We start from the raw sequence: 17623 nt of genomic DNA, 5'->3' as shown, positions 1-17623 counted from the left end.
TTGTTCCGCGGATGTTTCACAGCATTAACGTAACTATAAACTGATAAAAAAAAAAAAAGTATGGCTTGTAGTTCTTTAATAAATACAAAATGTTAACGTTAACAAATTGCTGTGGTATAAGAGGAATAAAACACTTCCAGAAGTACTGTTATAGGAAACGAATCAACTTTGGACTGGTAACGGCCCTCTACATCATGTCCGACGGCCCTAACGTTGATTGTTTTCTTATAACAGCTTGTGTTTTATTCCTTACATAGACTTCAGTTGTCTTCATTCATCTTTAATAACCGTTTTACACAGGTCAGGGTCAAGGTGGATTCATGGTCTATCCCAGGAACAATGGACATGATAAAATACACCTTGGAAACACACTCATTCACATATATGGATCATTTAACAAGAAAATACCGTCATATTTTGGAGATGTAGGAAAAAAATGTATATAGAAAATAACCTGAGCTCAACCCAACACCCTGGACCCTGTGGCACTAACGTGTTTTTATTCTCCCACACAAACAGCCAGTACACCAGAAGAGGCTAATTCATAGGATTTATTCTAGCATTCAGTCCATTTGTTTCCAGACCTTACAGAAAAAAAAAAAAAAGTTCGATAAGGTCACAATCACATCCTAGCCTTATCACAACTGACCTGCAGGCAGATACTTATCGCTCATCATTACTACAAGAACACTACGATTTCATCAATATCCTTTAAATATGTGAAGTGAAGAAGACAAATAGCTCAGACCGTCAGAGGTTAATATCTCCAAAAGCAGACATAAGGCAATATCCCTGCATATCCTCTAATTACAATTTTTTTTAATTATTATTATTATTTTTTACAGATTGCTGTTCACAATGTATACACTTAAAATCTTTTCACAGTGTGAACAATTCTTGAAGATATTTCCCACTCTTTATACCGATACAATATAACGTTACATAAAATCCATAATTTTCCCTTCTAATATTAAATATTCTACTACGGTGCCATTTTGTACAGTTGAAAGATTGTTTTCAAAACTGGGATTTTCTTTATTAAGGTACACCTATTTATATAAAAAAAAAAAAAAAAAAAAAAAGGATGTAGAGTTAAGCATTCTTAGGTCAGTGATACATCTTAAGTGTGGCAGATGATCTCTATTTTACACACACACACACACACACACACACACACACCTTTCCACCAAGTCTCTCAATGCTGTATAGTGTCATATTTCAGATGTCCTATTACATCAGTTAGTAAAAGACGGCTTTGGCAAAGTGTTGTACATTTCTTTAAAAGTGAGCAACCTTAACAGTGATATTCAAACATCTTTCAGAATGCATATACAAGCAAAGATGTCAGAGCCATCTTCAGGAAAAAGTGGCAAAATATAAAGTAGCATATTAGGAATTTTGGGACGTGTACTGTAACTTTTACATTTACAGTAAGATAGGCGTGTCTGCAAGAGTGTACACTATACCACTGGGAAGGTTTTTAAAAAAAAAAAAAATCATTCAATACAATTTGGTGAGTTAAAGCTGCATATTTATACAAAACTACTTTAAAGATGACTTTTTTTTTGTTTTAATCTTTCAACCTACTAACTGATCTGTCAAATGGTACCAGACTGCATCTAAGTGTCGTCTGTGTCTTTTCCACGACGTTCACGCGTCACAGATGCGTCACCGATGAAATGTTGGAATTTCACAAAAGACCCCCCCCGTGTGTGGAGCGAAACGTCTAGACGAAATGATCCGACCATTTGTAACGGATTCTTTCACGGACGACGATACTTCTGCGTACTCTTCCGGAAAGTGAGACCACGATTAAGCTGTGCTTTACACCTACAGATATTGCTCTAAATGACACATCCTATCATAGAAATGTTAGACGGTACACGACACGGTAGGCGTTTCCTTTCTATTCGGATAGCGACGTGACCTGTTGCTTCGGCGATTTCTTGTTCCTGTTGTTCGTGTCACTTTCAAGTAGATATTTACGTTCCCGTGAACATGACGTGTGTCTTGAATGAAGGAGTTCAAGTCTGGTTCTAATTTTCTAGAATGCACTCAGCGAACCATTTACATTAAATGTGGCATTAAAAATAAATATCGCACCTCAAATCAAAGGATTATTGTTCTTATTCTTCTTATTGTTCTAAGCGTGTTTTATAGACCAATACACTAACGGTTTTGAAGATGAAAAGCCGATCCATATTGCACACAATGTTTTGGGAGTGTCGATCCTTAAAAGCAGTGTGGAACCGAGAAACGGGACAATGCGGTGCGCCAAACGGCTGCCGTGTTACGTCGCGCTGCATTCGGGGTGACGTACACGCAATCAGTCGACGTACATGGGAGAGCTGGGGGAGGCAGGGATTTCATCCAGGATTTTACACACGTAACCGGCAACTTCCACCACTCGCTCCTCGTACATCAGAATGAACGGGTGTTTCTACAGGACGGGGGCAAACAGAAAGAAATAATTAAATATTAAGATCCGATTTTTATTGAGTACCTTTAATGACGGTACATATAAAAACACAATGGAATTCTAGTCAAACTTCTAAATCATTTCAGAACTGCCAGAAAAATATTCAACAATTGTATTTGTAATCAGTGTAACTGTAGACACGCGACATATTTACCAGAAGCTCTCTGTACTTTGGCCTTTTCGACTCGTCCTTTGTAAGGCTAAGGAAACAAAATGTTTATAAATCAGCCCTTGTTGCATTACAGTATTGCATTTCTGTACCCTGTAAACATAATGAGAAAGCTGGGAAACTCACCAGAGATTGACAAAGTTGATAAATTTGGGAGAAAACTGTCTCTCCTCCGAGTTGCTTAGTTGAGGAGGATCTCCCTTTACCACCTGTGTCAACTGATCGAACACACTGTTCCACTTGGGGTATGGGAAGCGGCCGGTGGCCAGCTCATACTGAAGGAGGAGAGAAACAATCATGCAACGCTACACAGGACATGTGAACATATTATACTTATTTCATGCACCAACTCGATCCTTTATTAATATGAAAAACATTCAGTCAGTGATGAAAGTAATCACGCACCAGCGTAATTCCCAAACTCCAAACGTCCGAGCGCACGTCATAGCCTTGCCTAGAAGCACTGGGGTCTATCCTCTCGGGCTGTACAAGAAAAAATAACAACAATAAAAGCAGATGTTGGAATGTTGGGAATGCTGCTCTTATCGAGAGAGAGAGAGAGAGAGAGAGAGAGAGAGAGAGAGAGAGAGAGAGAGAGAGAGAGAGAGAGATTTTATTCACCACAAATGAATTTCCAAGCACCGTTACAGGCAAGCTCCAAAAAAAACATAAGAAGGAAATAATACAAATAATACAATTTGGAAAATGTTTTTACACCAATACAGTAAAACTACTTGTACCACAGTGCCACTGAATTCTCAAATCTGATTGGTCAGATTAATTTTCTATAACAGCAGCTCTGACTGGCGTTCTGGCTACAAGGCAAAGAGCAGGTTTATATTAACGTGGTCACTGTAAAAATGTTATTGTTTTTATAGCTTATTAATAGGGAGTAGTATGATGGACCTTTACGTTTTCCAGCACAGGATTGTTTTTTTTGTTTGTTTTTTTGTTTTGTTTTTTTCGGGGGGGGTGGGGGGGGGGGGGGGGTGTTTGAGCAAGAGACGGACATGAGAAAGTGAGGGAGATCTTGTTTTGCTGGCATTCCACACCATTAAATATACCTATTAAATGCAACTATACATAAAGAAAAAGAATGGCACACCATACTTTAATTGGGACAATGTAATCGTTGATCAATTGCTGTGGTATAAGACAGTCTCTCCAGGATTCTGCGACTGCAGATATTAACACAGAATCAAGCAATGTTCGCAATATTTGGAGGAGCTTGCAAAATCTGTCAAAATTACCGCAGATTTTCCACAGATTTGGGACAAGATGCGTCACGTGACATCGCAAGCGCATTCAGTCAAAGCCCTCATTGATACACGTGCGTCGAACACGAGTACAGCTAAAAGGTCTCATTTACCAACAAACATCACTGCGAAAAAACAATTCCGTGCAATTGTAATTTTGCAAATTAAAAAAAAACAAAAAACAAAACCTATTTGGCTGCAACATTCACAAAAAAACGCCGCTTGTTTGAACTGATAAGAGGAGTAAAACACCTCAGGAAGCTCATCATACTACCCCACTATTGATTATTTTCCTAGTACAGCACAACCCATAGTGTTTTATACATTTTTAACGGAATATAGAACAGAAAATCATGCAAGTATTACATAACACGTTTATTAAAAGCTTACTGAATGTTAATGACATTATTCATACACGATCATTCATTCACTCGTAATTGCAGCATTGTGATAAAAAAGGATGGCGCTACAATCACAGAAAGCTTTGTTAAAGTGAGATGCGAGTGACAATGTGCTGACTCACAGCCATGTAAGGTCTGCATCCAGCATCTCTAGTCTTGGCTATAGAGTCCACCAGCTGTCCACTGATCCCAAAGTCGCACAGCTTTATGTTGCCATTTCTATCCAGGAGAATGTTGGAGGGTTTGATGTCTACAAATTGGAAATATAAAAGCATGTTTAAAGAAATCAAAAGTCAACTCAATCCGTAATAGCAGATCACTCCAAGTCACCCCAGTACAAAAAAGCTCTACCTTCAGTAATCTATACATTTAGTAACGTATCATTATTGTTAATATATCTGGCGCTTCATTGTACAAGCCAGCATACAATAATCGGGCATTTTTAGTTCACAGCAGGTCAATTTACTAATAGGACAGCTCCACCTAGTGGTAGTTCACTGTAATGTCGCAAATCAAACACTCACCTCTGTGGATTATTTTCAAGTTTTCTTTCAAGTGATTCAATGCTTTCACAGTCTGTAATATATTTGAGGGGGAAAAAAAAAAATGAAGAATCCTAAAATACTGGCAGCAACACAGCACTTAAAAAGGCATAAGCTAAGATGCACTCACCGCTAATGTAATTTTGCCTAATATTTCCTCTGGAATGACATCATCTAATGAGCAATATACATATTTGTAGAATTTGTCGAACGAGGTAGACATAAGTTCCATACATATCCAGCAGTCACCCTGTAACAGAGACGAAAAGAGGAAAACGTGTTTTAGAGTTTGTATTCGGAAAATAGGCAAAAGGTTGTACGCACTACAGCGTGGCCCAAAAGTCTCCATACACTGGAGAAATTAACACTTTTTTGTCCAAATTTGTCTCACTTAGTTTATATGTATATATTTCCTTCAGAGAGCCTTTGAGAATGCCTTTAACAAAAGAAGAACGTATTGAAATCATTTTCGTGGCTGGATTGGTGCTGTCGCAAAAGGTTGAGATGGACTTGAACAGGAAACGTGGCGAGCACATCACAAACACACACGACACTGTCGCCAAACTTATTAACCAATTCAAAAAGACTGGAAGTGTTGCGGACCGACCGAGAAGTGGACGTCCACCAACATCCACTGACGAAGACACAACCGACGTGGTGCAGGCGAACATGCTCCCCTGTGATGGAGACTTTTGAGACACCCTGTATTATACGTATCGTATATTAAATTAGAACACCGGACGGAGAAAGGATCGCTCTTATTAGGGCCGATTTATACTTCTGAGATGCAGAACGAGGGTTTATGGGTAAACGTGGCACACAGAGACGCACTCACATACACACGATGTGCGTATCTACAAATAACAATAAATGAATAAATAATAAAACTCGCTCACTGAACACCTTTAAATACACGTCACAAGCAGCAGTATTCCAGCTGTAGCTGTAAATAAATTGGCCCATTTAATACTACAGGACTGCGCATTTTTCCTTCTAATATACTCCCAGTAAAGATATAGCACACAGTCAAGCAACACAATAAAAAGAAATCCTTCAGTAACCGCTAGAATTGAAAGTTTAAACACGAGCGGAGGTGCTCCAATACATGAGCCGCTTGATATTGCCTAATACATACGAGTGAAACCGCTTCTGAAACGCTTTCAGTGAGAACTGACTTGCTTTGTACACTTACTGAACACTTTATTTGGAACACCCGTACACCTACACATTCATGCAATTATCTAAAATCAACCAATCGTGTGGCCTCGGTGCAATGCATAAAATCATGCCGATACGAGCCACCAGCTTAATGTCCACGCCAAAAATCAGAATATGGGGGGGCATGATTGTAGGTTCCAGATGAGGTGTTCTGAGAATTACTATAATTGCTGATCTCCTGGGATTTTCACTCACATCAGTCTCGAGTTTATTCAGAATGGTGCAATAAAGTAAAAACCGCAGTTCTGCGGACGGAAACACCTTGTTGATGAGAGAGGTGAACGGCCAGACTGCTTCGAGCTGAGAGAAAGGCTACAGTAACTCAGACAACCACTCTGACAATTGTGGGGAGCAGAAAAGCATCTCAGAACGCACAGGATGTCAAACCTTGAGGCAGATGGGCTACAACGGCAGAAGACCACGTCAGGTGGGGAATGTTTTCTTGGCACACTTTGATCCTCGTTAATACCAAAATCAACCATCGCTTGAACGCCACGACCTATTTGAGTATTGTTCCTGGCCATGTGCATCCCTTCATGGTCACAATTTACCATCTTCTAATGGCTACTTCCAGCATGAAAACGCAGCATGTCACAAAGCAAAAGTCGTCTCAAACCGGTTTCATGAAGACGACAACGAGTTCAGCGTTCTTCAGTGGCTTTCCCGGTCCCCGGATCTGAATCCAATAGAACACCTTTGGGATGTGGTAGAACGGGAGATTCACAGCAAGAAAATGCACCTGAAAAATCTGCAGGGACCGAGTGACGCAATCATATCAACATGGACGAGAATCTCGAAAGAATGTTTCTCACATCTGGAATTCATGCCATGAAAAATTAAGCCTGTTTTAAGAGCAAAGTGAGGCCCTAGCAAGTATTAGTATAGTGTTCCTAATAAAGTGCTCAATGAGTGTATTTGATTACACAAGTTTTGTTTCCAGCACTTTAAAAAACAAAGGTTATGCCAGTGTTGCCTTCTAGTTGTTTGTTTTTGGGTCAAAGACCAATGCAAAAGAGACCCAGTTCTTTTTTGATTTCCCTTTTTGCTCGCATGTCTCGGTGTTTAAACTGGCCCTTACAAAAGATCACATTTGAGGGTTTTTTTTTTTATAAAAGGTCAAAGGGGTTAATAATATGGTATATACGAGATGTTCATTGCTCACATTTACCCTTTACAGACTGCGAGTCCAATAGAGTCAATGGTTGATAAAGATAAGCTCACCTCTCGGAACAGAGCCCCATAAAATTGGACGATATAGGGACAGTCGCTACTCCTCATAACTACGTCTAAATCCATGAGCAGCTGCTTCTGCTCTTTTTCATCAACAGTGGAACGAATCCTCTGCAACACAAACACACAACTGTCATGCAGCACACAGACGTAATTCTTTCCTTGAGTATCACCACTAGGCTTTTGTCAGCCATTTCTTGCAAGGCTCCTGTTTTTGTGTAAATTGTCCATATGATGATTTTTTTTTTTTTTTTTTAAACAGTGTATTGTATCCTACCTTAACAGCCATGATCTGACCACTGGGCTTATGAACCATTTTGTTGACCGAGCCGTAGGCTCCTCGGCCGATCTCGCCCAGGTCCTTCAGGTCTTCGGCAGTGAAGTCCCAGTGCTGCTCAGGAGAAATCTTCAGCTTTCCACATGACTCGATACTGTGATTGCGCAGTCTCTCTCTGCGTCAGCGCAAGTGCACACACATCACAAACAAAATTAAACCAACACAACTTAAAAACGACAAACCCTCAGACAGGAAAAAGATTTCTGAGTCACTTACATGTGTGGGTTATGGAAAGAAGGATTGGCTGATGCGATGGGGAGTCTTGCATTCGGTTTAATCGGAGGATTAGCAAAATTTAGCTTCAGTGCTTTACGTTTACCTGGGAACAAGAACCATTTATACTTTGCATTAACACACAATCCAGAACATCTGGACAGACATCTGGACAGTTTGATCCTAGACTCCTAAATCTAATCCATGACAATCAGTCGAACCTCTATGTCAGTAAAATGTTTGATAAAAAGCCACAACATGTATAACTGACACACAATTAAACATGACGGTACTCTCTGCACCCCAAATCCCACACACAAGGTCAAGCTTTGATTGACCTAAAGTGCTGTTATACAGGTTAGCTTCAGAGTAGGGCTGCAACAACTAATCGATAATTAAAATAATCGACAGCGAATTCCATTCTGGATTAGTTGGGTCTGTGACGTCACTGTGGATAACCCCCCGGTCAGTGACGTCACTTCAGAACGGTGAAAAACGCAGTACTATGAATTAAACACGTCTGAGAAACAGCGGAGGTCACAGAGTGAGCTGCTTCTGTGGGAAAAGTGCACGATCCAGATCATCCAAAACGAGAATGTTCTATATTAAGCGTTTCAAACAAACTCGTAAGTGTATTAACGTGGGTTGTCGTGTCAGATGCTGCGACAGATGCGTGTGCTGTTTAATGTGTCCCAGGCATGTTTTCTTCAGTGCAGAAATGACATTTTTACGTTTATATCCTTATCTATGACTGTTAGAAATTCTCGCCAGTATTTCCGTTTTACATAAAGCCTCGTCCTGACAGCGAGTGAGTCTCCCTTAATCTTCACTGGACGAGCACGAGTCCATGTATACGCATCAAACAGCGCGCAATAGAAAGGAAGCGCGACGACTCGGAATAAAATGTTCATTTTGATTAAAATATGTTGTTTGATATATTTAACAAAAGTAATTGTGTTTATGAGAGAAGTAGCTGTAATGGGGTTATAACATGTAATTTGTATATAAGCGTAAATCTTGTACATTTACAGAATAACGTAACATGTTACTGTGTTCAGATGAGTGAATGTGTGTCTTACTGCAGAAAATTTAACCTCTTACCAGTTAACACTTAGTTTGTGCTTTTGTTTTTCTTTTTTTAGCATTTTAATATAGTGATTTAACTTCTGCTTTGAAGCTTGTGGACAAGCAGTTGTTTTTTTGTTTTCAAAATATAATGTTAATACTTTTAAAAATCCTTTGCACAATGTATAGCATGGCCCACATATACATTTAATACCTTTTTCACAACCTTCAATTCGCACAACGTTTGAAGGACAAAATAATGTTTCTTCGAAAAAAAAAAGGCCGTTTAAGCCAACTAATCGATTAATCGAAGAAATAATCGACAGATTAATTGATTATCAAAAATAACTGTTAGTTGCAGCCATACTTCGGAACATAAACTGTCATGGTACATGATGCGGATTTCACCTAATCCTTGGAACTGGAATGGAAAAATCCTGATTATGTTCATCCCGAGTTAACTCGCAAAACCTGCTTTCTGGAACAGATGCCAGATTTCGCCTTGCACTTACACACATGCATTCTCCTTTTCTGCACTTTGCACACCGTGTTGTTTCTACAGCACAATATCCAAATAATCAGTTATCAGAAAAAATCCACAACGATAGTTTTTCCCTTTGTGTCTGTTGCAGGAGCGTCTGAGAAGGGTTCGCGGCTATTATACAGCATGAGAGCGGCCTCTAGAGGCCAAAACAAACAAAAAAAAAATATCTCGAACAAATTTTGTTGTGTTATTTGAAGTGCTTTTTGATTCATTTTGGATGTCTCCATTTTTACTTGTTATTTAGAGGGTTACTTTTTGGTTCAGTCCGGATGTGTATCTTTTATTTACTTACCCATAGTTAATATTATTGATATTTATTTCATTATTTATTTATTTACTTGAAAAAGTACAGTACATTTTCATGGTACAGTCAGCACTGTTTATTTTTGTAAAAGTTCAGCAATATTTTACTTTAAGTGTTTTCATTCAGTATCAGTTTTTTTTTTAAAAACTATCGGGTGATTAATCGGTTATCGGCAGGTACTGCACAACTTAAGTTATCTGTATCGGTTAAATCTAATAATTGGTCAAATTCTAATGATTACCTTTTTAACTCTACCAAAATAAACTGAATTCAAATGACCTTACATGTTTAGCGCCAATCAACACTATATTGAGTGTGAAGACATTTCCTTATTTTACATTAGAAGTGACCAACACTGTTTATATAAAGGTGTAAAAACAAAATAATAACAGAGGAAAAAAGGACTTACTTTGAGGAGCACCAGACAGATTTATCTGAAACCCTGCAGCAGGAAACGACAACAATTTTTTTTTTGGAATTGCAGGAAAGATTTATTTTGCAAGCCACTAGAATGAAGTGTGAATAGCTTCTTTTTCCTCTCAAACACTTTCACATCAAATGAACTATTCAGAAATTGTCATACTACTTCGTCTCATTTTAGGAAAATGGCTTGACAACCACTGTACATACAGTTAGAACATTTTGTTCGATATATGGTTGGATATGCTTGGCGACATTTTTAAATCCCTGCTCTTACTGTGGAGGCTTGTGGAAGCACTGATGCCCCGATGACCAGTCAAGATTCCTGGAGTCTAAAATGGGCGTTAAGCTTTACACCAGATGTAGTACAAGTGTCCAATACGTTCCAATGTAAATCAACGTGGCCACATGGACGCAAATGGCGTGCATGCAAAAATGATTCTTTTACTCGAGACCTATTTCTACCACATCCCTACAGAAAATTAGAAACACTTTCCATGTAGCATTGGTGTAACCCAAATTGGTTAAAAATCAAAATGCTAAAGCCAAAAACAACAACAACAAAAAAGTACAATACCTGTTTCATTCTGACACCTCCAGCAAGTGTTGGACTCTGTAAAAATAAATTAGACATTTTTTTTTTTTACATGGTTATAAAATCCACCTTGAAAACAGTAACAATGCCATTTATCATGATGTGGCTATAAGATCTTCGTGACAGAAGAAAATAAAAACAAAAGAATGATCTAATCAGTCATCGTTGAGATCACGTCATCAAAAATCTTATATTAGGGTTGTCCTGATAGTGTTACCATTCAAACGGATAAGAATCATTCACAGTGGATGGTGCAATCGCAAGCACTGGTGTATTATTAACATACACCTCTTCACCAGTGACTCCGAACACGTTCAATCACAGAAGGAAAACCACAGATGGCATATTAGCCACTGTTGCTAACTACCGCATATACAGCCAGGTCCATAAGTATTTGGACAACGACCGACTTTTCGCCTCTGTACCCCACCACAATGGATTTGAAATGGAGCAATCGAGATGTGATTGAAGTCTAGACTTTCAGCTTTAACTCGGAGGCTTTATCAAAAAAGGTTATTGCATTAACCGTTTAGGAATTACAGCTATCTATTTATTTATTTATTTATTTTACAGAATCCCTCCATTTTCACAACTCAAAAGTAATTGGACAAACTAAAAAAATCATAGATATGAAGATTATTTTTCATATTTGGATGCAAAGCCCTAAACCTGGAACCCATGAACATCACCAAATTCCAAGTTTCCTCTGTTGAGTTGCTTTGCCAGGGTTTTACTGCAGCCGCCTTCAGTTGCTGCTGGTTTGTGGGTCTTTCTGCATTCAGTTTTGTCTTCAGAAAGTGAAACGCATGCTGAATTGGGTTGAGGTCATCAGACATTTAAGAACATGTAACTATTTTGCCTTAAGAAGCTCTTGGGGTGCGTTCACGGTATGTTTTGGGTTATTATCCATCTGTACTGTGAAGCACCGTCCTATCAAATGTTCAGCATTTGACTGAATCTGAGCAGAAAGCAACTCTATACACTTCAGAATTCATCCTGCTACTTCTACCAGCAGGCACATCATACGGCTGCACAATTAATTGAATATTGATCTTGATTGCAATTTTGACAACAGACAATTACATGAACATGGTTGACTGCTATACTGTTTAAAGTTCGTCCTCCGCTCATAGAAAACTCCGCTGCAGATCAAATCAAGTGCTTCCTTAATTTGCAGCCAATCACCACAGAGCGGCGCAGGGATGACGTCATTTTGTAAAATGGCGCACTTATATAGCGCTTTTATGCGAAGTGATTTACACTGTCTCGTTCACCTATTCACACAAACCAACAGTAGCAGAGCTGCCATGCAAGGCACTAACTTGCCATGGGTAGCAACTCGGGGTTCAGTGTCTTGCCCAAGTACACATGTGGGCCGGGAATCGAATCGCCAACCCTACAATTAGTGGACAACCCGCCCTACAACCTGATCCACAGCCGCCCAATGCCAAAACCTGGAAACGAGTTAGCATTTTCTCCCTTCGGTTCCATCCCGAAATCAATGGGTTTTTTTAAATGGGATTTTGGTTAAAAGCCTGAAATAAGGTCTGTGGTGAACACAAGCTCAAAATATTTCTCGCATTTTATTCTATGACATAAAATACACCAGTAAAACCCCACTCATGATTTTCTTTTGTTTTTTTAAAGGCTTATACGTGTATTGGAAAGGCTGTTGCTGATTCACGTAATGAGGGTTTAGGACGGATGCAAGTGCAGATAGGAGCTTTACTGAAGTGAGGCCAACAAATCCAAAACGTGAGGCAATCCCGTGGTCAAAAACAAGCAAAAGGTCAGGCGATTGGCAAACAGGCATAAACAAGGCTAAACAATAATCAAACAAAGAGGTCGAGAATAGGATCTTCGCGTCGAACAAAGAGACACGAGGGGTTTAAATGACAAACGTGACTAAGGGTGAACACAAAACAGCTGAGACTAATGACATATAAGGGAACAACCAATGACAATACAACGGCGGAGACAGGACAGAAATCATAAGGAATGAACATGTAGAAAGTCACTAAATAACCCGGAAGCGTGCTGCGAGCTCCAGTGCTTGCACGAGGGGAAAACATGACACTAACATCACGCCGAACAGGAAAAATCTTTGCAGATAAACTGGTTCAGGTATGCTGTGCACAATCCCCCCCATCCCCCCCCCCCCCCAAAAAAAAAAACGTGGCTGAAGATTCATCCACAGAGTAAATCCATATTATGGAAAAAGGTTTAAAAAAAAGTTTGGAGAAGTTGTGGGAAGCTTGGTGATGGTGACGTTGAAGTCGAGCGACCGTGGTGTAGTTCGTTTACAGCGTATGGTTAGATGTTTATTTCTGGCGATTGTATTTAGGCTTCAAACTTCATAAAAGTTGTGTTGATTTGTGAAAATTATCTTGATGGAAAAAAAGTGTTAGTATTGTAAACTTTTCATTTAGCTGCGTATTGTTATATTTGATTACATATTTTTAATTTAGTTGATGGCATTTTTGGGTTTTTTTTTAAATTATCCTAAGTTTTAAGTACAATTTTATTTATACTTTGCTTCTACGAGATGATGCACTTTAAGGATCAGTCTTACTTGATGCAAAGATTTGTACATTTGCAGGAATGTAGCACAATATGGAGGTGAAAGCAGCGGTCTGTTTATTTAAATGTGAAAGTGCAACAAAAATACGTTGTCCCTAATATACAATGAATAATCGTGATAAATAATGATCTAAATATTGACCAAAATAATCATGATTATCATTTTGACCATAATCGTGCAGCCCTACGGGAAAGTGCTGAGAACCTGCGCTGATCAGCCAGCTGGTCTGTTCACTTCTATCTTCAACGAGTCCCGTTGAGTGTGTGGTCCTCGCTAGCTTTAAAAAAATCTATTGTTATTACTGTGAATAAGAACAATAAGCCCTCTTGCCTAAATGATTATTATCCTGTAGTCTTAACATAACTTGTCACTGAGGTTTCTGAGAGGCTTATCAAAAACTCCATCTGCTCCTCCATCCCTGACACCATCGACCCACTCCAGTTCGTCTACCGCCCCAATAGTTCTACTGAGGATGCCATCTCAGGTCCTTCACACCACCCTCCCATACAGACAACAACAAAGAGCGCTATGTGAAGCTGCAGTTTATGGACGATATCCCAGCCTTCAATACCATAGTCCCACACAGACTGGCCTCCAAGCTCAGGGACTTCGGCCTTAATGCTCCCCTCTTTGACACCTGGTCCTGGACTACCTCACAGGCAGACCCCAAGTAGTGAGTGGGCCAGTTTACCTCCCTCAACCTGAGAACCGGAGCCCAAGGTTTTGTCCTGAGCCCCCTGCTCAACTCTCTCTACACACAGTCATGCGTGTCTTCTCACAGCTCCACTTCTATCAACAACACAATTGCCGGATCACAATTCATCTCCAACAGCGACAAGGCCACCTACCTTGACGAGGTGGACAAATTTGTAGCTTGGTGCCAGGCTAACAGTCTCTCCCTGAAGGTCACTAAAACCAAGGCGCTGGTTGTGGATATAAACAAGAGGCAGCAGAGGAAACTACACCCAACTCGAGATTGGCAGGACCCCCGTGGACAGAGTGAGCAGCTTCAGGTATCTCTTAGGACCTGATCTGGACGCATCAGGTGATCAAGCCAGCCAACGGTTGTACCATCTGAGACTGTTGAGGAAATTCAGGGACTCCCCAGCGATGTATTTTGGCTATAGAATGTTTACTGACTCAGTGCATCTCAGTGGTGGTACGGAAACTGCTCTATCCCAGACTGCAAAGCCCTGCAGAGAGTGGTGGGCTTAGCTGAGCACATCTCCGGGTCTGTTCGCCCCTCTCTGCATGACATCTACACCAGCCTGATGGCTAAATCTGAGAGGCTCAGGAGGAGCTTCTTCCCTCAGGCCATCCCTCAGACTCCTCAACACAGACATAAAGATCCCATAAAGATCCCTTAAGACTCTATGAAGACTCTACAGTCACTCAAAGACATAAAACTTAATTCTTCTTTAACCATTTTTGGTAGAACGAATTGTGTGTTTAGGGCCATTGTCTTGCTGCATGCTCGACTTCCTCTTGAGATTCAGTTCATGAACAGATGTCCTGATATTTTCCTTCAGAATTGGCTGGTATAGTTCAGACTTCATTGTTCCATCAATGATGGCAAGTCTTCCTGGCCTAGATGCAGTAAAACAGGCCAAAACCAAGAAACTACCACCACCATATTTCACAGATTAGATAAGGATCTTATGCTGGCATGTAATGTTTTCCTTTCTCCAAACATAACGCTTCTTATTTAAACCAAATATTTTGGTCTCAACTATCCACAAAACATTTTTCCAACAGTCTTCTGGCTTGTCCACGTGATCTTTAGCGAACTGTAGAAGGGCAGCAAAGTTCTTTTTGGACAGCGGTGGCTTTCTCCTTGTAACCCTGCCATGCACACCATTGTTGTTCAGTGTTCTCCTGATGGTGGACACATGAACATTAGCCAACGTGAGAGAGGCCTTTTGTTGCTTAGAAGTTACTCTGGGTTCCTTTGTGACCTCGTGAACTATTAGACGTCTTGATCTTTGAGTGATGGTTGTTGGTTCACCACTCCTGGAGAGGGTAACAATGGTCTTAAATTTCCTGCATTTGTACACAGTCTGTCTGACTGTGGATTCGAGTCCGCTCTTTAGAGATGCTTTTGTAACCTTTTCCAGCCTGATGAGCATCAACAACTTTTTTTTCTGAGGTCCTCAGAAATCTCGTTTGACCACGCCATGATACATTTCTACAAACATGTGTTGTGAAGATCAGACTAATAAATCTCTGTTCATTAAATAAAACAGGGTTTTATTCTAATACTAATCCTTCTAATCCTAGAGGCTCACATACTTTTGCCACTCACAGATATGTAGCACTGGATTATTTTCCTCAGTAAATAAATGACCAAATAGAATATTTTTGTCTCATTTGTTTAACTAGGTTCTCTTAGTCTACTTTTAGGACTTGTGTGAAAATCTGATAATGTTTTAGTTCATGTTTATCCAGATATATAGAATATTTTAAAGGGTTCGTAAACTTTCAAGCACCACTGTATACTATATCAGAAGTGTGAATATCTAGAATGAGCACAACTGATGAAAACTGCCAGCAAAGCAGCGGGATGTAGCTAAATAAATGGCCAGAAAGAAATAATAATCATAAATCAATACAGAATAATAAACAGTCCATTCTTCAGCAACAATTGTGCTCTTATTGATATTAAAATCCACTACAAGTGGATTGTCCATGTACAAGTTTAAATATACACCACAAAATGTATAAGTTTAATATGTGACTACATACCTAATACCTAGGCAAAGTAACCTTATGTTACCAGAAGCTAAAGTGAAAAACAGCCTCAAGTTAACTTTTTCCATCAATGAGTTGCATCATAATTAAAGGAGACCTGCAATTATGCAAAATTCACTTTTACGTGGTGTGAACATAAATGTGAGTCGGCAGTGTGTGTACACAACCACCCTACAACGGTAAAAATCCACCCACTCCCTTTTTTTAAAATTATATATTCTCCCCATAAATCACAAACAGTGTCTCAAAACGAGTCGTTTTTGGTTTTCTCTCTAACGTGAAGTCACATTGGAACAGGCCCCGCCCATGACTGTGAAGAGCTCTGCCTTATTAGCATAGCTCCTCCCCTGAGTGAGCTGCACACAGTCCGCCACCATTTCTGCACTGGAGCAGCTTCGTAAGCTTTGTAAGTGTTCTGTTGTTGGCTGTAAACTATAAATATATAAAGGAGGATTTGCAAAAAAAAATGTTCTCAAGCATGGATCACTACCAACTGTTTTTGATCCAGCTTCAAAGGCCAGCACATCTACACATATCAGTACCAGGGATGTTGGTTGCCAGACACAGCTGCACAGTGTCAGTACACAGCTATCAATGAGAACGCTTCAGGCACACTACAGGAGTACAGCTTTGTACTTTCTTATACACACTTGCTATTAGGGATGTCACGAGAACCGATATTTCTGTACCAACATTCTTAAAAGGTGACGGTACTTGTTTTTCTGCAGTAGCATTAGTACCGTTTCTAATGCAAGAACGAGGTTGCAATTCTTCCGGACCTGAAGGGGGCAGCAAATACGCACAAGTGTTTAGTCGGTCCACAAGTGGTGAAGAAGAAGAACAACTACAAGCACACGGGACAAACTACAGAAGTTTAGCTCCGCCCAGACTCGTTGAGAGGAAACGTGGTATGGAATAAGGAAACACTTCGCATTCGAAGCGGATAACAACAAACATATAGTTCATGCTGTGAAGCCGGTGTGCAACCGATGCTATCGTTAATTTCAAACAAAGCGAGGAAACACCTGGAATTTGGCGAAGCACCTGAAAGACGGTCCTATATTATGTTTGTTTGAGGCAGCTGCATTGTGGCAAACCAGCTAACGTTATACTCCATGTAATGTTAGCAATAGCCAGTTATTTGTTAACGACGCTAACGCATTGCAATGTTATAAACTACCTCCTAATGGGCCACCATGCATCGCCATTCAGCCCGTGTCCTGTCAGCTAAATGTAGCCTAATGTCACTAATAATCATTTAAATGTTCATGATTTTAATAAATCATTTTGGTCTGCCACCATATCAGTGAATTTAAACTGATGCTTGCATTCAGAGTATAAGGGGTGGGTGTGCGTGCGTGCGTCTGTGTGCATGCGTGCGTGTGTGCGTTTAGGAGTGCTGCACCTCCACTGCAGCCTCCACTCGTTGTCAGACAGTGTTTGATAACTAAAATCCCCCCCCCGCCGCCATTTTGCCAGTATCACCCACAGGAGGATGTTCTCCAGGAGAGTTATATATAC

The 17623-nt window shown here is 40.0% G+C and overlaps 1 protein-coding gene across 2 annotated transcripts in view; it reads right to left on the bottom strand.

Annotated features, from left to right (window-relative positions):
• Positions 1 to 536: 536 nt before the first annotated feature.
• The window catches only part of map2k4b (mitogen-activated protein kinase kinase 4b), a 21287-nt gene continuing 4200 nt past the window's right edge, over positions 537 to 17623 (bottom strand). Inside the window, exons 2-13 of one of the 2 annotated variants that reach the window (XM_017484196.3) lie at positions 10756 to 10791; positions 10168 to 10200; positions 7849 to 7951; positions 7573 to 7747; positions 7287 to 7406; positions 4978 to 5097; positions 4830 to 4881; positions 4428 to 4555; positions 3054 to 3131; positions 2775 to 2923; positions 2634 to 2679; positions 537 to 2440 (exon numbers count right to left, since the gene is read on the bottom strand). In XM_017484196.3, the coding sequence (XP_017339685.1) occupies positions 2327 to 2440; positions 2634 to 2679; positions 2775 to 2923; positions 3054 to 3131; positions 4428 to 4555; positions 4830 to 4881; positions 4978 to 5097; positions 7287 to 7406; positions 7573 to 7747; positions 7849 to 7951; positions 10168 to 10200; positions 10756 to 10791 (1154 nt within the window). In that variant the 3' untranslated portion in view covers positions 537 to 2326. The remainder of the gene's footprint in view (positions 2441 to 2633; positions 2680 to 2774; positions 2924 to 3053; positions 3132 to 4427; positions 4556 to 4829; positions 4882 to 4977; positions 5098 to 7286; positions 7407 to 7572; positions 7748 to 7848; positions 7952 to 10167; positions 10201 to 10755; positions 10792 to 17623) is intronic. The other variant, XM_017484197.3, reaches the window with a different exon arrangement.

The sequence above is a fragment of the Ictalurus punctatus genome, chromosome 13, assembly GCF_001660625.3.
Source record: "Ictalurus punctatus breed USDA103 chromosome 13, Coco_2.0, whole genome shotgun sequence".
Lineage (NCBI taxonomy): Eukaryota > Metazoa > Chordata > Actinopteri > Siluriformes > Ictaluridae > Ictalurus > Ictalurus punctatus.
The sequence above is the reverse complement of the archived record's forward strand: the minus strand, read 5'-3'. Positions and strand labels throughout refer to the sequence as shown.